General features: G+C 37.6%; 1 protein-coding gene and 1 non-coding gene across 5 annotated transcripts in view; both read right to left on the reverse strand.

The window, feature by feature from the left end:
• Positions 1-26,443, reverse strand: part of POLA1 (DNA polymerase alpha 1, catalytic subunit) — a 208,341-nt gene that overhangs the window by 157,044 nt on the left and 24,854 nt on the right. For 3 of the 4 annotated variants that reach the window (XM_075520887.1, XM_075520897.1, XM_075520879.1), the window contains exons 15-26: positions 24,887-25,044; positions 23,497-23,581; positions 22,643-22,704; positions 21,815-21,904; positions 20,068-20,184; positions 19,013-19,188; positions 18,469-18,598; positions 18,015-18,134; positions 16,787-16,883; positions 16,119-16,243; positions 14,098-14,247; positions 13,748-13,870 (exon numbers count right to left, since the gene is read on the reverse strand). In XM_075520887.1, coding sequence (XP_075377002.1) covers positions 13,748-13,870; positions 14,098-14,247; positions 16,119-16,243; positions 16,787-16,883; positions 18,015-18,134; positions 18,469-18,598; positions 19,013-19,188; positions 20,068-20,184; positions 21,815-21,904; positions 22,643-22,704; positions 23,497-23,581; positions 24,887-25,044 — 1,433 coding nt within the window. The remainder of the gene's footprint in view (positions 1-13,747; positions 13,871-14,097; positions 14,248-16,118; positions 16,244-16,786; positions 16,884-18,014; positions 18,135-18,468; positions 18,599-19,012; positions 19,189-20,067; positions 20,185-21,814; positions 21,905-22,642; positions 22,705-23,496; positions 23,582-24,886; positions 25,045-26,443) is intronic. The other variant, XM_075520905.1, reaches the window with a different exon arrangement.
• LOC142405089 (small Cajal body-specific RNA 24) lies at positions 16,393-16,523 on the reverse strand. Its single transcript, XR_012774064.1, has one exon.

Below are 26,443 nucleotides of genomic sequence, written 5' to 3' on the forward strand. Positions count from 1 at the left end.
TATCATTTTTCATGTTAAGTTATCTGAAACAGTAATGATATGTACCAGCTGGAAAACATTTAGAACAGGGCCTGCCTAGTCCCACAGCAACAGGTAAATGAAGCAGTTTTTAAAACTATGTCATGCACTTTCCTAGGAAAAGTGCTAACTAAGCCTTATCAAACAGAGACAAACAGCAGATGGCAACAAATGTGCCAAGAGACATTTCATCCTCCAGGAAGAGTTCAACACAAGGCATCAGCAAAAAAGGAGCAGAGTTGGAAGCATGACTTCCACAGATCTCTCCCAGCTGCTCTCTTCTGTGGGGAAAAAAAAAAAAAAAAAGAAAAAACCCCAAACACAAAACCAAGACCCAAACCTAGTCAAGCAGTGATTCTCACCCTAATGTACAGACTTCACGTGTAGCCCATCTACATTTCTTTCCCAGGAAGTCCAGCACCAGGTGCAGCACAGCAAGACAGCTGAAGCCCTTTCCCCTACGAGAAGCTTTCTTCTCAGCCCCCAGTAAAAAGGAATTTGTTTAAATCCAGACACTGACTCTCAAGTTTGACGCACAGAGCTCAATATTTTTTTGCTCTTTTAATTTACATACAGAATAGAACTAATTATCCAAGCTTTTTTGACTTCTTGCGCACTTTTGGACTCACTGGACTCAAAGTTGCTTGCCCTCCAGTGTGATGAAGTATTTCTCTTTACCAGTTCTGAGCATTCGGTGTTTCGAGGTTATTTTTGTGACTTGAAGACCCATAGCTATCTTCTCCAGAACATTTTATTTTATTCTTGACATTCAACTTCTTAACACACTGACTGAACTAAACGCTGAGGTAAAAGTCGTTTTCATGCTTCTCCGCTAGGTTTTAACTTCAAGGCTCTGCAGTTATCAGAGAAGCTGCTAGTATTTTTTGATAATTATTCTCCTCTTGAACTACCCATCGACAATTCCACTCCTCCCTTCGTTCCACCCCCATCCCCAAGTAAGCACACACCAAAAGGATCATTCAATACTTGTTTGGGAAAAAACATGGAAGACGGGAAAGAGAAAAACAGAAATAAAATAATAAAAAGGAATTACTTGCTGTCTAGGAAAATCTATCTGCAGCTCATGCTACTCTTTTTTCCAAACACTTTAAGTACAGCTGACTTAACATTTAAGTACCTGTGCCCACTACACTTAAAAAGCAGTTAAAAGCAAAACATGTAAAGGAGTTCTTTCATTACGGGTATGCATATTGGCTCAGGTTTTCCCAAACTCCATCTCCCCCAGCATTCACTGCAATGGCTCAGAACCTCAGAGCGCACCAAATCTTCCTTCCGTGGAACAAATGCAAGTCACTGGTCTCTTTATAGTGGATAACTGTAGTCCCAAAACAACTATTGGCCATGACACAAATATTGGAAGTTAAAGACAAAACCCATACCTTCATGTTATGTGAAGCATGTAAAAGGTTTGTTGTTTCTTTTTTTTTAATTTAAGAAAAACTTATCACACCATAAATATCCAAACACCACTAACGATGCCTGCTTCCAACACTGTCTGAAGAGATTAAATGGTGAAAGAAACATCATGTTATATAAAATTGCAAAAAACCCCTTATGCTCAAGAGCACATAGCAAGTCTGTGATGTTCTACGTACAACACAAACTATTAATAAACTATTAACCCCAGTTCCTCTCGGAGAGAAGGGCAGACAGTCACAAAACAGGCTTTCCTTAAGTTAAGATGGAAAAGGCCAGGGACAAATACTAAGTCAGTACCGATACTTGATAATTGTGATAATCTACTACCATGCATGCCTTACATGCTCTTCAAAGCAAAAAGGAGTTGCTTGGCTTAGCAGGGAGGCTCTCCCCTATTATGCAGACCAGCTGAGCCAAAAGCTATGCAGTACTGTATAGAATAACAGAAGGATCATTTCTGGAATAGTCAAATAAATGCCACTTCATACTGCTTTACCATCCAGATCTCTTCTGGCAGATCTATTCCTTTTTTCATTTTAAGAAGCAAAAAGAAAAAAAGAAAAAAAAAAAAAGAAAAAGAAAAAAGTGAAGCAAGATCCACGTGGAGAAGGAAATAACTGACTTTAAATAAGCTAATATAATAAACATCAGACAACAAACATTTATTCCTACAGTGAAAATTAATGAAAAGGAAACTGGGACAGCTGCACAGTCCAAAATTGGCACTGATTTTCAGAGAAGGAATAGGATCCCTGAAACTATTACTAGATGGCTCAGGAATCCCTGGCAAAAAATCAAACAGTTTCTTAAAAAAAATTGCTGTAATTTAACACAGTATTTATGACAGAGCAAAGTGACACAAGCTTACACACCACACTGAAAACTGAGACACACAAACAAAAGCCACAATTTATTAATCTTCCCTTGGTCAGCATGTCAGAAGGCCATCTTTCTGGAAAAAAAACAAACCCAAAACTAAATTACTTGCTCATATATGAAAGATGAGAGACTTTCATAATTATTTTCTTTAAATATTTGAATAATCAAATCAAAGTTCAAGATCCACTACCAAAGTATCAGATGGCAAAAGGTCTGTACACTAAAGGAAGGTGGGGGGAAAGGGAGGGTTGTTTTTATTTGAATGGAAGAAAAAAAATTCGTATTTGTTATGTGGTTATAAAATAAGCCAAGATTAGGACAGAATCTTCCACAGAAGCCTAAGAGCAATCAAAATCATTAAGAACGCCATTAGATCCCTATAAAATGCAAATATCTCCTAACCATAGAAGGAATCACTTTCATTAAGAAATTACTTGAAAGGAAGTAAAAGGAAAGCTTCTGCCCCCCTCCCCATCAGGCATCAATTCCAAATATTCTAAGACCAGCTGAAGAGCTGGTCTTAGAGAAACACAGAAATTGTAACCTACTGCAAAAAGATATCAAGGATTATTGGTCCAACTTACCAAATAGTATGTGAATTGGGAGGAAAATTTCATGTGTGGCAGCTTTTCCCTAAATTTTTTAGAATCAGTGGGAAGTTTCCCACTACAGGAGTATCACAGCTAATTCAATTTATACATACACGTATGTCAGCATAATACACTTCTAAAAAGTAACAGCTTTTATAATTTTCTACCTTTGATTCAGCAAGACATTTTTATTCCAGGATGAAGTGTTTCAGTCCCCTAAATTCAGCCCGATCTTGTTACAAGTCAGAAGTATTGTTCTGCGATTTACATAAAAGCATTTCCACTGAACTAAGCAGCAACTGACAGATAGGGTAAATGGGTTCCAGATAACATTTAAATAGCTGCACTAATTACACCACACAGAGATAGGAACATGATCCCTTATTCAAATCCTCAGAGTAACCATCCAGAACATTAGAGAGAAGAGAAAAAAAAATTGGTGTGAGTCGTAAGACAGCATGTAAAAGAATTTAAAAAAAACCCCAAACATTCTGCATAAAGGAGTTAATCTCAACTAATTAGACACCATAATGATCTTCTCACAATCTGTTAGAAGCGAGTAGTAGTTAATAACTTCACAGATTTCCTCCAATCCTTTCACCAGGAAGGAATGGCAGTTTCTAAATCATTACTGCTCTGTCATCCTGGACCATTTCCAAGAATGTGGAACTTCAGGACACCTGTCAATTAACACATTCCTACTGAAGGCAAGCTCATCTTCCGTCTTTAAATCTATTAAAAATTAGTGATCATAAAAGCGATCAGATCAAAAACCATGGCAAAATTAAAATTAGAAGTGGCTTCTTGAAGGACAACAGTCTTCAACAACAACAAAAAAACCCATGAAGAGTTGTGTCTCTGCTGAAGTAACTATAGACATACTTTGGAAGATGAACTACATGATGTAATAGACTTTTTCCATCTCTAGCATCTGTGGTATACAGTAGTACATGCCAAAATGACTGGCCACCTGATGGACAATTGTGTATAAGAGTCAGATCTAAAGCTTTTCTCTAATCAAAGCTTTCTGCAGGGGTTCTCAGTCTAAGTACAGGCTTCTCATTGATTTTTCTTTAGCTCCAGGATGACTACTTTTAACTGTAAGTTGAAAAATATGAAGTTATGCATTAAACAAAAAAAAATCCCAGGTATAGATACATATTAAAACATCAAGGCAGAGGAGCTATTACGAGTTAAAGAAACCGACAGATTTCTGAGCAAATACCATTTTTATATTTGCCTAAGTTCAAAGATGCTGATGATGCCGAGTTCTGAGGGAGACGGGAAGGAGAAAGAGGAGAAATTAAGGAGGTCACATAAAACCAAAACATCAGCTGTCATGGACTTATAGCTGGGTTGTTCAAAAATCAAAGGGTACAGCCAAGGAAGTTCTAGATTCAACAAGTAAAATTCCAACCAGAGCAAAACCAACAGGAAGGTTGTAATGCACTTGAGCACAGGGCTGAGACGTCCCTGTGGTTTTGTGGCCATCTTCGACATGCCAATTCCAAATTACGGTACACCAAAGGCTGTGACAGTTTGATATCCCAGTAAAATTAGAAGCATGAAGGAAGAAGAATGAAGTTAACACTGAAAACATTCTTTGCACTGAAGTCAGTCAGAGAAAATAGAAAATAAATTATTAGTGTGCTAACTGTGGTATTGCCTAATAGAATGAAGCCACACACAGAACAATTCAGAGTACCAAACTGAACAGCCCATGTATAAAATGATTACTTTACCATAGTTATCTTTCTCCCTGACAACTGCTCTGCAGATTCACTTTCCTTGGATTAAAAAAAAAAAAAAAAAGAAAAAAAAGGTGGGTTTTTTTTTTTAAGACCTCAAGGTACAAGACCAGAAGGTATTTTTACCTTGAGGTCTTCTATATCTCTATCACAGAAACCCTTCTTACCCAGGCATTTCAGGAAACATGACCCTGAACTTCAGCAAAGCAGATTATTACACAGTCTTGCTTTTCTGACTTCCAGTAGTTTAAACTCACCAATTTCTGGTCTGTTTCATGAACAAAGCAAGTAATTAGAAAGAAAATATTAACTTAACAAGGCATGATCAATCTGAGTTGAATCAGCCATGCAAGTGCTTGGCTATGGGTGTCTGCTCCTATCTCAGCAGGAACCAGGAATCATCATTCATAAAGGCTACATGTCCAAAGGGCACCTTTTTTTTTTTTTTTTTTCTTTTTTTTTTTTTTTCTTTTTAAACCAGGGCTTACCAACCATCGTTATCCAAATTTTAAAAGTTTCTCCAGCCTCATGTAATCACCAAGACTAGCACAAGCTTACATAGAAATCATTGCCAGGGACTAATCCCCCTAGTAAGGTTCAAATGACGTTCCAACATTCCCCATTTTTGATGAGCACTGCTTGATGAGCACTGCATTTCAGTGACGCAAGTGGGAACCACTTCCCATGCCCAACAACCTAAAAAATGACTTCTTGCTCTTTTTGAAGTCTGTCAGTTAGAACATATAAAAACATAAAAGACCAAACATGAAAGGTAAAGGGAACCAGATTTATTTTTTTATTAAATCTTTTTTGACTAATCCAGGTGTTGAAATAAGATTTTATGGAGCAACTGTTTCTAGTGGCTCAAATCAGCAAATGCACAGAGTATCGAATTGTAGAGCAGATATCAACATATATAATTTAATCCTACTCCTTGAAACCTTACCCAGTAAGTTTGATAAAGGGCATAGCCTGAAGCTAAAGACAACGCTACCACCAGCAATATCTCCTGCATTACGTTACATATAAGCGCTGGAAGGAAAGCTAACAGAGAGAACAAGCATAAGTTAAGCTTTCACATGCCTTTCAATCAATCACCTATCACACTCAAAAACTTGGGGGGATTTATTTCATCCAGCTTTGACATTGCCCTCTTTCTACTACGAAGGAAGTCTGAACAAATTAGCTTAGGCTATATGCCTGACTTACACGTTTCCTTGCTTCTAAGATTGCTTGTTTACATTAAGAGATCTGCATCAGGTATGCCCCACCTCATTAAACTACATCTACTTCTCAAGAATCCTTTGTCCCAAGCAGAATTCTTGATGTTGCCCACCAAGATCTCCTGTATCCTTACAAGGTATTATACCTGCAGCAGTAGAGAGAGTTCACCTTCCACAGATAAATAAAGGTCTTGAACAAACTGTTTCATCTGTCTCATAAGTATATTTCGATGCTGAAAATAGCATAAGCCGTTCATGCGTATCTTCTAAATTAAGCCAACGAATCTTGGCACACACCCAGTGAAAGGACATACATGCAAGAGACCACACGACCTGATCTATACAGCAAAACCTGCATTCAAAGTACTCGGAGCAAAGATTATTTTTTTTAGCTTTGAAATCAAAACAGCCTGGTAAGACAAGTATCACTGCTGAAATGTCTTCAACCTTCTAGTTTTCTTCATTTCAAATGACAAGTTGCTACTCTTGCATCTGTTGGATCTAGCTGACCTTGGCGACAAATCTGAGCATGAATTAAAGGAACTTCTAAACTGATGGTCATAAAACAATTTTCATTCAAAGGGATCTCTGGACATCATCTAACTCAACCTCCTGCCCAAGACAGGGCTAGACCTGCCTGGCGTAAGGCTGTGTATCTCTGGGAAGAGTCCAACTTCTTCTTGGTGGCCCCCATTAGGTTGTTGAAGACCACAATTAATTCCATCTTTAAACTTCTTTCTCCAGACTGAAGAAACCAAGCTCTCAGTCTCCCCCTATATGTCAGAGTAGGACCATCACAACCCTTAAATCATTACCTGAAAACAGCAGATCTAGTAGGCTCAAATGAGTAGACATCCAAGAGGGTAAAGAATAGATCATGTAATTGTGGATGGAACAAAAAGCTTCTAATACAGTCTGTTGCGCAACAGTGAGATTTTGCACAGCAGGCAACATTCCCAGGAAATACATGAAACTTTTTGATTATGAGATCAAGGTGTCGTATCTTTGAAGTACAGTATGAATATTTATTTAAGTCTCATGGGAGACGGACACTTCAGTTAGATCACTTTTCTATACTCTTAGGAATAGTGCTTGAAAAGGAAAATTATCCCCCCCCCCCAATTTGAAGTCTCTTGTGTTTTGAAAACTTTGTTACCATCTAGGTATCCAAACCCATGGTTCCTAGAACAGGCCAAGATGCAATTTAAGATAAACGCGTGAGGCAAATGAGTGAGGCAATAACACCGTGAAGAACAACTTCTGTTAAGTCTCAAAAAGCAAAATATTTTATGGCAAGCTACTAATGAACTAAGAAAACGCATACTGCAAAGACCTGTAGTGCTAACAAATATACAGGCTGGAGAAAAACATTAAGACAGCAGTTAGGATTTGTATTCTTCCAACCTTAACAGTGGGTATTGAAAAATGAATTTGTTTGAAAACAGAACCTAAGCAGTTTACAAATGGTAGTGTGATGCTGCAAAAGCTCTCACCTTCATGGTGAAGCTCCTGTGCTCCTACATCTCCCTTTTATGAGGCATCTCTGTGCCAGTATCTGAAGAAGAGGACCACAAAAGGATCTCTGTCTTTTGAATCTCACAATCCCTACAGTATTCTAGATAGGATTAAAGGATTTATTCGGTTATTCTAAAGCTGAAGCATGGCAAACTTTGGGGGTTGCAGGATTCAAGTGCATTCTCCAATATTTTACTGCACACCTGAGAGTCTTTCCTGTTACCACTGGATGTGGACAGACAGTGGTACTCTCCTGATCCTGAGGTACCAGCCCTCTATACAGCACATATGGCTTCTACAAGGAGATGTACTGTTACATTTCAGATAAAGAGCAAGGTCTCTGGCACATTCTCTGTAAGGTCTTCCAGTACCCTGGTTTTCAGTTTTACCACAATTTTGGGTGAGGAATATCTTGTTGTTCCTACTCAGCCAGGTTAACATAAGAATCAAGCAAAATCTGTGTCTTTTGGCAAGATAGGAACAAAATACAAGACAGGAAACCATAAGAAAAAACAAAAGTACAGAAAAAGGAAAACAAACAAACAAAACCCCCACATGTTCATCCTATTGACACTAACCCTACAGTTTCAGTCGGGTGTGAGCTGAAAATAGGCTGGTCATGCCTGACCCCTTATATCTCACACGGGGTCTGCCCCCACTCTCCAACCTCCTCCTTTCGACCGTCTCTAAGAGCATACAGTGAGTCACGGAGTCACTGATCCAACAAAAATCGACTTGGTTTTCCTCTAGAGTTAGTTTTCAACTCAGATCACCAGGCTGATCCAACTCACCATGGGCCCATGCAATTGCTATAACCCATCTACAGAAATCAGTAGTCAGGAAGTGAGAGGCACCACACCTCTTGTGATAGTACAACCTCAAAATAAGCAGCACAAAAAAGAAAGTCTCTCTATTCATCTGACTTGCTGTACAATCTATCTGAATCTGATCAATCTTCATAAACATTGTTCAGTGAATATCCATTAAATAGATTTTAATAGATTTTAACAGATCCCTTTCTGTCCAGCAAAAAAACCCCCACACCACCCAAAATAAAACAAAACAAAATAAGTGTTTTTCCTCCAGACTAATTTCCTCCTCACCCAAAATATTCTGGCCATTCTTCTTAATTGAAATGTTTCATTTCCTCTCCTTGGAGATGCAAAAGTCTTTATCAGACCAGATGTCATCTCATGCACTTGACTAACAATAATAATATTTCATTTCAACGAATGTTAAGATGTTCCATAATTTTTCTACTACTTGGTACTCAGTTCACATTTTCAGATTGTAAGCAGCCTCTCCTTTGAAATGTCTATTCTAACTCATTTTGGATTATTGGCATGCAGAATAACGTACATAGCTTTTTCACTGGCTCACAATTGCAGACATAACGAAAAATTTACCAACAATGACAACTGGTTTGACCCCAACAGTTCCCATTTAGGGACACTGCAAAAATTTAGCGCTATTTCTCATACGATTTCAGTTTGCCATTTTTATATTTAAAAGCAATTAAGAAACTCTTTGCCTAGCCTTTTGCCATGAAGTTCCATGTCTTCCAAAAATGTTATATTGATGTTGTATTTGCTGTTTAAATATAGCCAGTATGCTTATATGAGACTTTAGGAGGATCCTTTCCCTGCTTTAACAATCCCCTTTCTCCCATACTACAACATGGAAGAAACCAGGAGCCTGACAATTGCCCCATTCACATGACAACTCTTGCAGAATGTATAACCAATGCTTTAGGTGCAATTAAGAGAAAGTAGCTGATGATCAATTTCCCTGGATGAACAAGACAAAAAAAAAAAAAAAAAAAAAAGAGAGAGAGAGAGAGAGAGAGAGATGCCTGGATTTCTTACAGAAGACAATTACAATAGACGGCCATTAACCTGCTTACCTACCCTTGCTTGATTTTTTTAAAATGAGCTCATCTTTCTCCACTTCATCTTTCTCCTCCCTCATCCATTCTTTTCCCAGACTGCAGCAATAACATGCTTTTATTCTTTCCTTTTGACTGCCAGGGCCTTAAACTAATTATTAATTGAGAATGTATCTAAAGGATCTGAATGAGAAAGTTGGAATTAACCCAACTGCCTCTTTCCCCCTTTTATTTTGCATGCTGTAACAGTAGATCTACCTGTTAGTACTGCTGAAAACAGCAAATGTGTTATTTTCCTTTCAAAGGCAAGTTTTCTACCTGCTTGGGCAAAAATATGCAACAATGAAAAACAACATGGAAAAAAGCAAGTACCTGGAAAAGGCCTCAGCTTTGAGTGACAGCCATTAGCAACCAAGCTGCCTACAGATAAAATTATCTCAACAGCTCTGCTGTCCTGTAGGAAAATCCTGCAGCAGAGGGCATCCTGCATTTGGGAAATCAGACAACTGACACTTCATCAAAAGACTTGTCCTTTCAAGAGGCTAGAAAGGCATGACCTTACACTGCCTGCTAGTGCAGAGCTGGCTGGTTGTACAACACCGACTCATCTTGTTTCCAGTTGTTAAATTACATTAAAGGACAGCTAAAAATATATTAAATATTTTCCTATTACTTTTCCATGCAAGCATGGAATGCTTCCAACTGCTGTAGTTACAAGAGCAATGTCCAAGCAAACGCTTAGTAACACGGGGGGGGGGGGGGGGGGGGGGGGGGGGGAGGAAGGTCCAGGAATCCTTCTAACACATTCCAGATCAATAATGTAACATTTGGATTGCAAATGCAGAAATAATTTTTTTAAAATTGGTTGTAAGAACAAGAACTGATACATTTCTAATGATCAAAACAGGAAAACATTTACATTTTCCAAAAAGGTCAAACAGATCTGAGCTATAGTTTTAACTCCCTCCCACCCCAAATTTTTGTCCCTTTTTTTCCTTCTAAAATACACCAAACTTAACCAGTCTACCTGTGATATACAATACACTAAATTCTGACAAATTCACAGATATGCCCCATCTTCCCTGCCAGAGATTACCCACAACTGAAAAAAATATACAAGGAAGACCCGTTTGAAAAACCTGATAGTCAATGTTTAAAACACTTTGTGACAAAAATCAAAGTCTTAATTGATTAATGATCTCAAGGTCTCTATCGCCATCTAGTGAAAACTCACCACCATTACGACACCATCCACGTAAATTGCACCTCGGCTCGGGAACGACGACACATGCCAACCTCTCTGCTGGATCCAGCCTACATATGGCCAGAGTTGTATGGCTTTACTACGTTTCTACTGCATGTCTTAAGGTAAATAAAGGTCAAGCACTAGCTCATATCTCGCTAAGGCTGACTGAAGAGAACTGAACTCTTGCGGATTACACTCTGTCCTAGCGCTATGATCTGGCTTTACAAATGGCCTTTCCACACCGTATTTAATACTTCTGCCATCAACATGAAGCGAACATGTCAAACACTAGCATAGTTATAAAACAGGTTTTTTAAATGGCAATGTGTAATCACAACAATTTTTAGTCAACCTAAGGAACCCCATGGCAGCTCCACTACTTTTAGTGCACTGGCATCGCCAAACCACAAAGAGAAGTTACAGTCCAGGAGAGGTAGTACAAAGCACTCGGCATCAGACGCTTGCAGTACTCAGTCTTCCTACAGCTTCAGTGAAAGGGTCGTCAGTCACACAATTAGAAAGCAGCAATTTACGGAAGTCATCAAAACTCATTCTCTCTCAGCTGCATTAAAACTTAATGCTACGATGAGCTTCAAGAACTTCTTCAACTTGAAATATGTGTTTCCCACTTTCAATTATTCTGCGAAGACTCACGATTGAACTGTAATTGTGTTAGTGCAAATATTAAGTTCAGTTTTCATCCCACACAGTCTACAAGCCTACCTGCATTTACTCAGATCCCCTTCACAACAGAAAAAAAAAAAGCTATCAATTACCAATCATCAAAGGCCATTTAAATTTTAGACCAATAACATTCTTCCATAATAGTTATTTTTTAATTAGCCTTTTCATATAGGGAACCCAAATCTCCTGATACTTAATGTTCACCTCTTTTATATTAGCACTTAGTGGTAAGAGGAAACCTATATATAGAAAGACTAATATAAAATTTATAGTAGTATTTTTCCAGATTAAATATTTCAACTTAAAAAAAACCCAGAAAACTAAGGTGTCCTCTTGTGTCATTTTTTTAATGGCAAAACCTACTACTCAAGGAATAAGGAACTAATCAAGCTGTATCTGTTTATTGAATACCTACATAAAAATGCAAGTTTTCAGAACAGAGCATATACAGTATATTTCATCAGAATCTATCATACTTACACAGAAGCACAAAATTACAGATCATCCTGAAAAATGCTCGAATTTTCAAAAGTTTGTTATCTCCACACTATCCAGACTAATGAATACTAATGTACCTCAAAGAATGGGAAAGAAAGACAGTTTTAGCTCTACAGGAGGTGCTGTGCTGCACAGAAGGGACCTACCAAGACAGTAATGCCCCACTGAGCTCAGCAGTAGTGCTGCCAGATGCAGACTGGCTCCTGCAGACTTCCATTGGCATGTCTCTGCTACGCTCCTAGCAGTTCCATTTCATAAAGGAACTTTTAGACCTGCACTGGGTACAACACACTTTCAGGCAACACTGTGCCATAGCATTAAGTTTTTCCCCAAACTCAGACCAGCTACAAAACTGGAGATCCAAATGTGCGCAAAGGCTTGGCAGAAGCAAGTCCAAGTCTAGCACCACCAGAATTTAAGAGGTAAGAAATTCTTTCCAACCAAAAATCAATTATGTAAGAGAAAGTGTCTCAAAGTGCTCCCTACCACAACCTGCACCACTTATTTAGGATTTTTCCATTCCACCATCACTTTGGAACATAATGCAGGAACACCAGAATTTCATGCACCATTATCTCGTAACTGGTAAGTCACAGACAATTGAGAATAAACTGTATGTGCAAACAAGAAGTATTTTCCTCCCTTAACAGAGGCCAAAAGCTCAAGTATCCATACAATACCCAGTTTGTGACAGGTGCTCCATATGACTAATGGAGATCATAAAAAACCCCAAAAAGTCAAATTCATGACTTGTAAAATACTGCTAGAAAATATAAAGCTATGACACTCAGCTGCTTTTCATGCCAACCTTGTAGATAAATACCTCAGAATCTTACAACAACAACAACAGAGAAGATACCACTTCCGAAAGGAAACACTAACTTTTGAATTCACATGGAGGCACAGCGCACTGACAGTTATCAAACCTGTAAATTATTTCCTAGTTAAACATGTGTGTAAGGTTAAACATACTGGTTACATAAATTGGGAGGACAGTAAATGTGGGGTTGTCTCTAGAGAACTATTTAGATGGGAAGACTTTTAAAAACAAAAGATGTGTTACCAGAAACAAAATGCCCCTACGCACATCAGTTGGGGGTTGTACATGGACCTTCAGTGCACTGGGTAGTCCACAGCAAGGAGAGCTGTGCCCTCACGTCTCATGTGCCTCTAAACACAGATATGAACTCATCCATCTCCCTGCTCAACTAAAAGGTTGACCAGCCATCCTGTCACATCTGTTCCTGGCACCTTTGCAGATTCCTGCTTGGTATTCTCTTCTACGAAGAATTAATATGAAGCATCATGAAAAAAATGTGTTTTAAGACACTGTATCAGTGGTATGTTTTGGATCTTTAATGATTATTTTTCCCACTGGGACCAAACTGATGTCGTCTGCATTCAGCTGCCATCCTAATCAACAGCAGGAGTAGTTTTGCCTATAAAGTTAAGAGCAACTCTTAAAATAAAATCTGGCCTCTTGAGGCTAAGGCAAAGCTTCATTTTAAGGAACAAACAAACAGTTTCTGAAAATAAGACCCTGACACATAATCCACTGTCACCATGTGATTAATTAGCCCTGTCACAAACTTTAGTGTTTCAGGAACTCAATGTACCAGGGCACAGGACAGTTTGGCCAAAGATAAGCTCATCCAAAGCTGAAGCATACCACTGAATCAAAGACTAACCCACCAAGCAAAACTGGAAATTCATGGAAAATGTGAAAGCAGCCTTGATTTTTTTTGTCACCATGGTCTGGCCCATTGAAACTAAGCAGTTTAATTCAAAATAAGGCTCTAGCTGGAGCTTCAACTTGTCATACTTTTTGAGACATTTATCTGATTCTTTTCTAGATGCCAGTTTCATTTTTTTTCCCCAACTTCTGCAGTACAAGAAAGATAAAAACTACAGTTCTGAAACCAAAAGCAGGTTCGAAAACAAGACCATTCTCTTATTCAATGAAAAAGTACGTGACTTAAATTCACCCTTTTTACATGTGTATAACCTGTTTAATGACTTACCTCTCTCCCTTTATGCGTCACCAAAGCAGCCAAAGGCTTGGCATAGAATCTGCTGTAGGAAAATCCCAGGCAGCCATACATACTGTTAGCAGTGAGTTTCAAAGCTTTCTGTCTGATATCATACTGAAAAGAAACATAACCAGCAAAAATGATACAACCGTAGCCAACAGAGAACAGAGCTTAATGTTCACAATTACATTCACAGCTTTTTATATAGTCTGCAGCAATGATGGGCTACAAGTAAAGCACATTACAATCACTGCTCACTACTAATCATTCCTATTCTGCAAGGCTGATCAAGGCACTTAAGGGGAGTGGGAGAAAAATCAAAGGAGTTCTGTAAAACACACCTGTAAATAAAGGTCAGGATTTAAATCTGGCTGTTTCATTAACTGCTTAACTTGGCGCCTTCTCTCCACCAGTTTCCTGATTTCTTTAGGCAAAACTCCCATTTCCAGAGATGGGTCCGGAAGCTCTGGAATTTCTTCCTCTTCTTCGACCTGTCAAATGATCACCACTGCTTATCATTTTTTTGCTTGAAGATTAGATTTTAATGTATTAAGTGAAAAGCTTGGGAAAAAAAGCCCCAAGCCCCACAGCTTGTATCTATTCCTGCAGAGCACCCAAAGTACAGTTTAGAACAACAAGCATGAGAGGGGTTTTTTGTGGTATTTGACTATATTACCTAGTCTCTGTTGGGGGACAGGGACTAAGCCTGTCTCCGTCTGGGAGAAACCCAAGAGAGACATGGACCAGCAGCAGGAACTTTTTTTTTTTTTTAATGTCTGTGTATTTTTTATGTATATCTATATTGAAAAAATACAAAATAGATATACATATTTTAATATGTATTATATGTGTGTATATATATATAAATCCAGATAAATAAAACACACATACACACTCTCACTCTTAGGTATATATAGATATAAAAATATAAAGAAAAGCACACACACAAGCAATTCTTTCCATGCTGAAAAAATCCATCCTTTCTTTATTATCGCATAAGTATTTTTGGTGTTCAGAACTGTAAAATGGAGCACATGCTCTGTGGAACTGATACTTTGAATGAGATAACTGACAGAAGAGAAACTGACAGTAACAACAGCATGAAAACTCCACCCCAAGCAACTCTTGATTATAGCAAAACAATAACCTAACAGAAAGCACACATTCTTCTTGTTAGCATAACCAAATAAATGGTTGCTCAGCAAAAATGGAAAGAAATTTCAAGCACAAGGGAAGAGACAGAAATACAGAAAGGAAGTGCAATAGAGATACTATGAGGTTGGCAAGTTTAGTAAAGCAGTGTGGGAAGAACCATAACAAGAAATGATACCAAAACCTGAATAAATATCATACAGTCATAGAAATCAAAATGAGCTGCTTCAGTTTGAAGCACACTTTAGAAAGCAGGGTAAATCCACAGAGAGTTTGGAGGAATGTACTGACAGAGTTCCACATACTTTTTTCCTCATTTCTGCTATGGTACCGATATTTCAGTTGTTATGGGACTAACTACATCCCGTAACTCCTTATGCACAACATGCTAAGTCCAACCTGTGAGCTGATACCAGTTAAAAATAAAAGCCTCAGGTTTAACCTTTAGATCTGACCAGCTCACTGCTTCAGTTTACAGCACAGCTCTACCAACAACTGTGCCAGCACAGCTGAAGAAATGAGAATAAGCAGCCATGGATAAGCCATGGCCAACACAACTGCTGAGAAAACAGTTCGTGGAACTACACCTTCAGGAGGTTTTTCAGTTGTGTTTAATACAGTTTAACACTGTATTAAACAGCATGAATTTCTGTGAAGCTGGTCCCGCAGATGACATAGTCACAGTATCACTCCCTGACACACATCCCAAAGACACAAACATAGTTTTCCTGATGTCTAATAAGGGTTGAGCTCATATTGCATTCTTTCCCCCAGGCAGAAGCATGAGACTTGTGTCTCCCTCATTCAGGTATGTTTGCATGAATTCTATGGCAACTAACTTTAGGAAGCCTCTACCAAGTTAGGATGAAATTGGTCAAGGAGTTCAGAAATCGCTAGGAAGACCTGGGGCTGAAAAAGGCCAATAGAGCCTCACTAAAAATCTTGTTTCATGAGGATACCAAGATTTTATTTAGATGGAAGAGAATCTACCAAGATTCTACAAGAGTATTACTGAAAGGAAGATGAGACACATATAATATTCAAAAAGTTCCAAACCAAAACTTACTATCATGCATCTTCACACTTTTTTTGGGGGGGGGACGGACGGGACGGGACACACCAAAACATTAAACAGTGAAAAAGAACAGTTTCTTAAAAAGCTGATTCACAGAAATCACACTGAAGTTAAGACAGTGCAAAGCACACAAACCTCTGCCCTTTTCTGTGCTTCTGATGACAGTCGCTGCACTGTGGTAAAGCAGATGTTAAACTCCTGGATAATTGATGGGTACAAGCTGTTGAAGTCGAGAAGCAAAATAAACTTGTCATAAAAACCTAAAACAGAGTTTAAAACAAAAGTCATAATTACTTAGTCTCCCTCAGGACTTCATCCAACTCCACAATTAATATTTAAGTGACAATAATACATTGTACCACACTTCCCTTAAAGCAGCTGTTGAGATGCACCACTACCCATTATAGAAATCTGTCAGAAGTGGAACGATCCAACCCCATTAACTCACCAGAGTTGAACAGATAGCTTCTGTGTTACTATAGGACACTTGTACAGTTTTCCCCACATAGAGGAGAAACTGAAAGAAAACTTACGTGTCCATTAGAAAATTATACACAGATACACAGTCCTAATTCCTCACAAAACCATAATCTTCTCACAAAAAGATATGAAAAAAAGTCCCAAGAATAAGTAATTCCACAATCAATGTTGGGAATTTTCTTGTATGCAACAATTCCCTCCCACCCGAACCACCACACCAAACTCCCACAAGATACACAGATGGCGTGCACTGCAATCTATCTGTATTAATATAACCTACCTGTCTCTAACTTCATAGAAGAAAGAAAATTGCCACATCTTACCGACTTTGGGATCCAAGACTAAGCCCCCAGCATATGCTGCTTTCTTTTTCCCTATCTTTGATTTATTCTGATCTTCAAAATCTTCATCTTCATCCACCTACATTTGGCATTTAAAAAAGTCATTATCTAGTCTCCAAGATTTCTATACTGTTGGAGGAGTTATTTTTGGCAAATCAAATTTGAAACTGGGAGCCAGTGCATAGAGTTCCTTTTAAAATACATGTGAAACATGGTGTTTTCATCATGAACCTTATTAAAGCTCTCTACATGCCAAAATAGCATTCAAACCAACTCCTATAGGAACAAACTTCTAACAAGAGATTACAAAGACCTTAAGGAATTGTCATAATTCAACACAGCACTACTATGTATTTTCTGGATGGCTGTAAAAATCAACACTAGGAAAAAAAAAAAAAAATCAATTCATGACCCAGAAGTAGTATTACTGCCCAATTAAAATGGAGTTTTTGGAAATACAATGGCTGGGCTTTAATGAAACAAATAAAAACATTACTGACCTAAAGAGTATTTTGCTATTTATTTTGTTGTAGTAAGAATTTTTCTCCCAGTTGTCCAATGTTATTCTGAATCATTTAAAATTCCAGCACTGCTTTGATGCAATAATACAATCAACAGAACTTACTGCTTTGGAATTTGCCGTTGAACTTATTTAAAAGTAAAACCAAAAAGCAAAATATAATGAAATACAAATAAATTCTCAAATTTTAACTGGTTTACTAACAAACATATAGATGTTTCTATAAATATATTTATACTTTATTATCCAAAGGAATTTTTTTTAATACCCTTGGATATTTTACCCACATTCTCAAATCACCCACCTTACAAATTACACTTCAAATACTGTTCATCAGCAAAATAGTTGTAGGGCAAATGTGCATCTATTAAGCAACAAAGACTACCTTCTTCTTTACTATTTCCCTACACAGCCAAGTACTTAGCTTATTTCAATTGTAAACTAAAGGAGCAACTGAGTTTCTGTGATGCAATGGAAAAGGTGTTACATTGCCCCTTTAAACCATATATTTCTCCATTATCAACTCAGAAAAAAAAATTTTTGAATTAAGCATAAGCTGTAACATTGTTATATCTAAAACTGGCTATGTTTGGGTTTTCCGTGCTCTCACAGAACAGTAATATGCAAAAGATAGAAGAAAGTTTTTTTCTTTTTAATAAAAATTCTTGCAAAGAGAAAAACTGGACCCACCAGCTTCTGCAGAGATTTTTTAAAAACTTGTTTGTCCGGCACTATGTAGTCTTTTTCATGAAACGCATGAAGCAGCAAGAATTCGTTACGTTCAGATCGTCCGCCCATCATTGTCCTCGACTATAGAGAGGGGCAAAAAAAAGAATTCAAAGCAAATCATAGAAAACACTGATGTACAAAAATAGACTAAGCAACATCCTCAATTATTTGTAAATTCCCCTAGCATTACTATTATTCTGTATCATCACCATGCACAAAACTAAAATGTGATATTTTTATGGAAGTTTTACATTATTACTTAACTAGATTGTCAAACTCTCACAGTCATCACAGCAAAAAATTTACAGTATCATATATTCTCAATTAGTGTTTACAAATTAAAACTAGCAAATCAAACACAGAAAAGACAGAACTATTTTTGTGGGACAAGGTGGGGGAAGTAATAAAAATGTACCATGACATTCCCAGCGATGTTTGTTATTTGAAGGGCCAGTGGCAGAACATTCAGCTCACACATGATCTGGAGAATGAACTTGGCATCTGTCCAGGTGTTTTCCAGCATGAACATTAAGTGAGGAGAGTCACTGGGAAAAGAAGGGGGATAGCCTAGTAAAGTAAAATCAGCCTCCTTGGTACTCTGCAGTAGTTTAGACCTATACACTGTATGAAACACATGGTATCTGTAGCACACCAATGCTGAATTATATAGCAAGCTCTTTTACTTCAAAAAAACCCCCAAAACTCAAGCTTGCATATCCTATTAACATACCTAAACCAATGCTCTCACAAATGAATTTTCTTTGCACATAATAAGCCACCACCCACCAGTAGCTTGAAACATTATAAAACACTGTGAAGATAATACTTTATTTTCAAATACCAGTATGCTAAGTCAGCATCTCCATGACAAATCAAATAAGCAAGCATGAAATTGTACAGTGGGAAACTAGTTCCTCTACTTTCCAGTGAAGGATTAAAAACACAAATCAGCAATATACCTGTACATATTTCGAATTTCCTCTGGTAGAATTGTTATCTTCTCTGTTTTCAAAATCTGACGGACCAGTTCAGACAAATGGTAACTTTTGCAACGAATTAATTCTTTAGCAGAAATCTCTACATCACAGATCATTCGACCGCAGGCAGCATTCCTTTCAGCAAACCCTCCTCGACCCTTAACCATATCACACAAGGATAGAAAAAGCCAAATAAAATGAAACATACAAACATTAACAAACAACATCTATCCAAAATACATGCTTATAGGAGTCAGTGAAGTCAGCTGGTCACCAAATACTCTAATACTCTAAATACTCTACTAAATACCACTAATACTCAGGCTTTATAATTAGGCCCTAAAGGAATCCACAGTATCTTTCAGTATATGTGGATATTAAGAAATAGATACTTAACTCTCATTACTAGTTAGATCTTAATTCTTAAACTGTCATGCATTTTTTTTAAATAATTAGAATCGTCCCAACAAGAACATGGGTGTGGATTTTGTTTCTCCTCTAAGGATATTTTTTGTACTAACAGCAGGACAAAAAAGTCACAGAACAAACCACAAACAAATACACATCTTGGCCTCTAGGAAGGACAGGAACAGGCAAGAACACGGCCACGTTCAGCACTTCAAGACTCCAAGCCTCACGCATAGTCCTCTGAACAAATACGTACTAAGAACTACAGAATTACTAACTTAGCAGCTCTCTATGGGATGATTCACCAGTCAATCCAAATTACATTTTCTCATTTTACAGTTATAGCAGACAAAGACTGTTACAGTAAAGACTATTGCAATTAATCTGTCATTACCATCATCTAGTTGAGATACATAAACTAAATTACCCTAACTTGGAAATTAGTTTAGCTTATTACTGTAATAAAAGTCATATAAACATTCATAATTTCTGATCTGGGACACATGAAATCCAGCATGACCAACAGTCAAAATACATCAGTGTCACATTTACAATTCCTCAGCAAAATTAATTCATTTTTAATCACATGCAACATAAAGGGGCTTAAAAGACTTAAGCAATCTTATTACCCCAAACTTTGGCATATTGGACCTCCTCAGTCGACCTATCTTGGACCAGTGAGGGACTTTGCACGCATTAATTCTTTGAAGCAGCACTTCCAGATCAAATCCATAAATATTATGACCCTTGCAGCAGAAAAAACAACAAAAAAGGTTACCACAAATGCAAATTGAAAGACACTTCCACACACTTGGTATTCCTTTGCCCTTTGTGGTTTTTTTCCAACTAATTGATGGCATTATCTCTCTCATAGAAAGCACTATCTAAGAGAACATTCATCAACAGTACTCATTAGTCTTAACACTAACAACGCTGTTCAGCAGAATACCAAAATCAGCTCTATAACTGGCTCATAGCACACACAATTCAGCTTTATGCCTTGATACCAGAGATTAGGATTTAAAGCTTTCTAGAAAAAAACCCAACATTCCTTATACAGCATATAAGCTTAGCTATGAGTAATTCCTTTTCTCTCCATCCATGAAAGTCTCAGTATTGACATCAAAATAATGTAATTTTTTTCCTTTGATGCTACAACAGGCATAGCTGTTAAATCTGACAGGAAGACCTTGCAAACAATATTTACATATCAAAGTACTCCAGCAATATTTGCAAAGTTTAAACAATACTAAGGACATTGATGACACTGGTCTGTAACCTCAGCTGAAAGCAAAATGCTACCCTGATGAACGTGAGTCTATGTGGACCAGTCAGTCACCAGGAACCGCAGGTTCACCATATCAGATACCTCTGTGTAGTGCAATACTGTGCTTTAGAAGCTCTTTAAAATCAGCAGCAGCATTACAGCCATAGTAGGGGCATCCTACCTATATTGACACAGCTTGTTTTTCAACAGCACTAATTAACCAGGTGCAAATTAAACTGCACTAACATGGCTCTGCTGTTTTTAGGATCAGAGTTCTGACACCCCTACTACTGGCATCTTCAATTTAAAACCATCGGCTGCAGTGTTTCCACTGATCCCTTCCCATAACAACCAGGAAGCTCAGCTCGTAGGGCGAATACCGGATACCAGCCACAGTGAGCTGAAAACATCAGGAATCTGACTGCTCATTTCATCCTATTCCCACCACTTAATTATTTGTATTTACCTACAGAAGAATAACAAGTTGTATATAAACAACCTCAGATTTATAACCAACTTCAAATTGTCTTCAAAATTTCATTAAATGAAAAGTCAGGACTGTACATTAATTAAACATAATAAAAAAAGAAAATGAGTAATTATAATAAATCTTCAGCTGCCAAAACAGTAGAAAGCATAAGAATGCTTATTACAAAACTTTGCTCAGATCCTCTGTATTTGTATAGGTTATCATTTTGATTTACAGCATAAACACAATCTGAATGGTGACACAAATTATATGAGCATCTGAACTGAAACAGACTCTTAAGTATACCAAGAGCTCCCATTTTTCTAGAAAATCACAAGGGGGGGGGGGGGGTTGTGTTTTGTCTTTCTGAGTACAGAAAAAAAATACTTATTTCAGGTACTATGGAAATACTGCCTATTTTAGATATTATGCAAAATAATAGGATGTATAGAATGCTATCAGGGAAAATTCTGTATCATCTTTGTATCAAAGTATACCTGCTGTCTTATAAGCAAATTCAATTCATAAGGCAGTCTAAGATAACATTAAAAAAACCTATAAGGGGACAAAAGAAAAAGAACAAAGCTGACCAACTGACAACACGCTTTAATTTAACTCTCAAAGTCTCAGAGCTACTCACCACAACAACATCTGGGTCAATTTTGTGAATCTTCGCAAGGAAAAATCCCAGCAGTGTTCTCTCTGTTGCAGCAATTTCTATTTTAGCATTCTAAAAGGAGCAAGAGAGCACCTGATTTCAATGACCCAGTAAGTTTAAAATGGAAACATCTCCTCTCCCCTACTAGTTACAAGACAATAATAAAGCACCACAGAGTTCTCCCTTTCCTTCTATAATTCAAGGCTTTTTGTTTTCACTCCCATAGACATAGAAAGCTTTTCTCAGAGGCTTTTTTCCATTTTGCTTTTGTATGCAGGTGTCTAGTGATATTTTAAGAGCTTCCTAAGAATCAAGCACACCAGGAAAATGCTCCATGTGCATTCTTCACTCACAGGCTTAAGATCACACAGAAACAGAGGAAAAACAAAAATAGATTACTTTAGTATTCTGTCAGCTCTCCCAGTGCCCTTTAGAAAGGATGTCTTCTAAATTTTGACAGACTTTACTCTCCAAGGAAAGAGGAAACAAATTCTCCCACTTTACTACAAGTACATAGTCAAGTATAATGAAAATGAATCACAATTTTAACCTCTTTGCAAAACCTTTCCAACTCTCTTGTCTAACGCTACGTCTATTTTATGAGCACAACTAGCAGCAGTACTGAATCGCACACCTCTGTTTTTACAAGCAACACAGAATAAATACCTGGATTTAGGTTTGCAGAGTGGAAAACTAATGAAATAACCATGCCATTCCTCTGAATATTTACCTTGCACAACTTACCCAAAGCAACATGAAGTTCATATTTTAAAAGGTACTACAATCAGAAGGCTAACAAAATGAAATTACCTTTTTTTTAATAGCTTCTTTGAAGTCATAAGGAAAAATGCAATCATTTGGTTTGGAAACAGCTGCAAAAGAAATTATATTTGTTCTTACATACATATTCTTAATTGTACTCTCCCCATAAGCATCCATCCACAACAAAGGGAGCTAAGGAAAACTAACCTCTATTTCTAAAAAGCTAGTCTTATGTGAATACCTGTCTTTAAGATAATAGAGTAATTAATACAGTTATTAATGCAATTTTAATCAGTCATATTTGAGGTTATTACTGGAGATTAAAACTATGGTCCACAGCTCCCGAAGAACTTCCTCTCACAAGCATTCAACACTCTTCATCACTTCTGACTAGGGTCTGAATCTCAAGGTTTAGCTGATCTTACTATGATGACACTGCTGTGAGAGATTTTTTTTTCTTAAGAAAACCTGTTTATAAATAAATGTGATATATTTACTTTTTAAATTCTGTTCAGAAGAAGTGAACTGAAAAATAACTAAGTGACGTAAATAAATGGTCTAAATTAATGGGTGAAGAAAATAATCCAAGAGAACACCTGACGAAGTAAAACTAATAAAACTGATAGGAAACTCTATAGAGCAGGGTTACTTCACATCATCTCAAACTAAGATTTTTTTTTTTTTTCAATAAAGTCTTCAATAAAAAGTCAGTAACCAGTGAAGCTAAAAATAGGGAGAAAAGCCTGCCTGGGAGTTGAAACTTTGTCACTTTCCTATTCTAAGCCATTATTGCTGGAGTGACAGAATGAAGTAAAACAAACAAACAAACAAACCCCCACAATAACAAAAGAAAAACTCCAAAGGATTTATTTTTCTACTTATAAACTGTTCCAAGTACATACCACAGAAGTGCGTCTGAAAAGGAGGCTGAGGTGGAGCCTTATCCAAAGGAAACTTCTGATGAATCAGAGCTGCAACAGCCACAATCTATACCAATGAGATACAGAACATGCAGCTTCATAAACATGACTACTATCAATACCCATTTCTTCCCTTCTCCCCCCCATCTCTTCTCTCTTGTTTCTACAAAAGATCTTTTTAAAATTAATTCCAACTATAAATAGTTAAAAAGAAGAAAAGTTATCAATTGATCTCAAGTGAAGTAAAGCAGAACTTACTCCTACATGATTATCTTAGAAATCTGAGAGGAAAAATAATTCATTTTGGAAAACTCTTTTCATCAAATTTTGTTCTGAATCTGAACAGACCCCACAATTTAAAGGATTCCTATGAAGTGCAGGGGAGATGTAAGCAGGGCAGGACATGCAGAAGCCTTGCCTCCGGAAGGGCTGCCCCTGAGCAAGCAGTCAAGACTGCCAAGAAGCCAAGAGGTTTTAGCATTTAGAAGCTATTAGCTTTACTGATGCTTCTGCTTGCTTTGCTGGCAGGATGTCCTGGCTCCCCAGACACTGGTCAGGAAACCCCAACAGAAGAAAAGCAGACAGGCTTTAGAAACATCATGGCAAGCAGAGTCCTGTTGGTACCTGGTGTATGTCCCATTACGTTGGCTAGAAACCAGGAGTTTTCCATACTCCCCCTCCCAAAATTCTAATTTCACCAAGACGACTAATTCAGCTTGAAAAAATTGTCAGCCTAATTTTTCTTCCATTCAATTACCCAGAAACAACTATCCTATCCTATTAGTGAATACTAAATCTCTTCCTAAGCTAGAGAGACTTATGTGAAAAAACAGATAAACATCCTAACTATGCATTGTGGTCTGCAGTCCACAACTGAGAGCGGCCACCTACATCTTTCCTCCTTTCTGAGAAAAGGAAAGATTTTGCAGCAGAATGGTAGGTGCCAGAAGATTTAAACCAAAGTCTCATTCTATTTCAAAATTAGTTTTATCAGCAGAAAAACCCGGTCATTTTACCTAGAAACTATGATTAGCTCTACCAAAAAAAAAAAAAAAATCCATTAACAGCTGTTCTGGGACAGTTTCATTTATAACTATTATGCACAACAGACAAAATAGAAGGCTTGACAAAATACATAGGATCTGCAGTCAGTAAATATTCTCACCTAACAGGCCCCCTGAACCCACACTTCTCATGCTGGTGAGACCCCAATAAAAATTTCTTCGGAAAGCCCGCACCACAGAAAGTTTATTCAATGGTAAATATATTTAGACATGTTTTATCACGTGAAGTTCTTCCAAGCCTGAGAAAATTTTTAGCATATGCCAAAGAATGAAACCAAACCAAACCAGAATGAGAGCAGATTACTTACCTCATTCTGGTGACTCTTTGGGTTCTGAGTGGTCTTCATGCTGAGGGACATGACCACGAGAGGAGGAGGAGGAGACAGATCTTTAACCACATTCACCAAGCCAGGTTTCATGGCCACAGCCTCCACCTTACACCAGCTGACTGACTGATTTGAAGGCTCTGAGGAAACAACACAAACCACCACCTTCATTCTTCTGGGGACCACAGGTGAGGCTTCTCTAATGGCACTGTGGCACAGAGCACATCCCTTTAACGTTTTGCCCTTGTGGGACAGTCCAAGATCCAGACTAATCCTGCCCAAATTAATTTTTGGTAACTCCCTGGGCCCTGACTCCCCAGTCAGAAGCCTAGTCACACCAGGGGCTCTTTAGCACCGAAGAAGAGAGGGAAGATTTGTATTGAGGCCAGGAAGATGTGTAATGCAAAAAAAATACTTCAGGCAGCTTTATACAGAATCATAGTAGAGAAAGGTATAAACCAAGGGAGCATAACTCCACCTAAATCAATATACGACCTCTTCGCATCTAATCTTGTAGTCAGTCCAAAGGGAGAAGGCTTCACAAAAATTAAATTAATACAAGTGAAACTTTCATTTACACAGAAATTTCTTAAACGCTACAGAAGAGGCAGCCAGAGTGCTAATCAAAATAATTTTGATCAAATGAGAACAAGAATATATGACTGACTGAAATGCACTGGATAATTCATTTAGATATAGTCCTTCAGAAAAATGTTTATGGAAATAAGGAGATGGGGGATGACATAAAAAGAGAGTTCATCCCACTCTGGTAGTATAAGCTATCCTAAAATGGAGGATATCCTAAATGGAGGCCACAGAAAGCTATTTAGGCATAAAGTGTATAAGAGCTAAAAAATTGGGGGGGGGGGGGGGGGGGGGGGGGGGAGAGGAGAGACATGTTCACCACCCATTATCATTTGAATATTTTGGTCTGTAATTCTTCACTTGCTTTAAAAAAAAAAAGTGATCATTCCCAAAAGATGCTGCTGAGGTAACCCGCTACACACAGTTAGAAGGAAGCAGATGTTACATTTCTGAGGGATTAACCTTTTGAAGACAGCTGTTGGTAGATCTGGTTATCTTACTCCCTGAAAAATTATTTGACCCCTCTCTGGAAACCCACATATTTTACCTTCTCTATTTTTCCTTGCTCTAAATGCAAACAGGTAACTGACTAAAATATTTTCATTTATAAAACACTGATGATCTTGCCAAAGGTAGACAGGTGGTCAATTGCTTAACACCTTTTTTCTTTGATCTCCAGTATCTCAACAACCAGAGCTTCAACTAGCACTCTATAAAGCAGTGGTCTCCAAAGCGGGGTGCATGAACCCCACGGGGTGTATAAGACAATCCATTGGGGTGTGGGACGAAAATATTTTTGTACCGTTAATAAAAAAAATAAATACTTGAAAAAGTGTTTATTTCACATACCTCATCCTTTTTTAATTTCTATTTTTGTGTTTATTTTGTAATGTATGTAATATACTAGTACAGTAGTACATGTATATAATTTATAAATAAATATCTCTATACTGT

Source organism: Mycteria americana, chromosome 1 (assembly GCF_035582795.1).
Source record: "Mycteria americana isolate JAX WOST 10 ecotype Jacksonville Zoo and Gardens chromosome 1, USCA_MyAme_1.0, whole genome shotgun sequence".
Lineage (NCBI taxonomy): Eukaryota > Metazoa > Chordata > Aves > Ciconiiformes > Ciconiidae > Mycteria > Mycteria americana.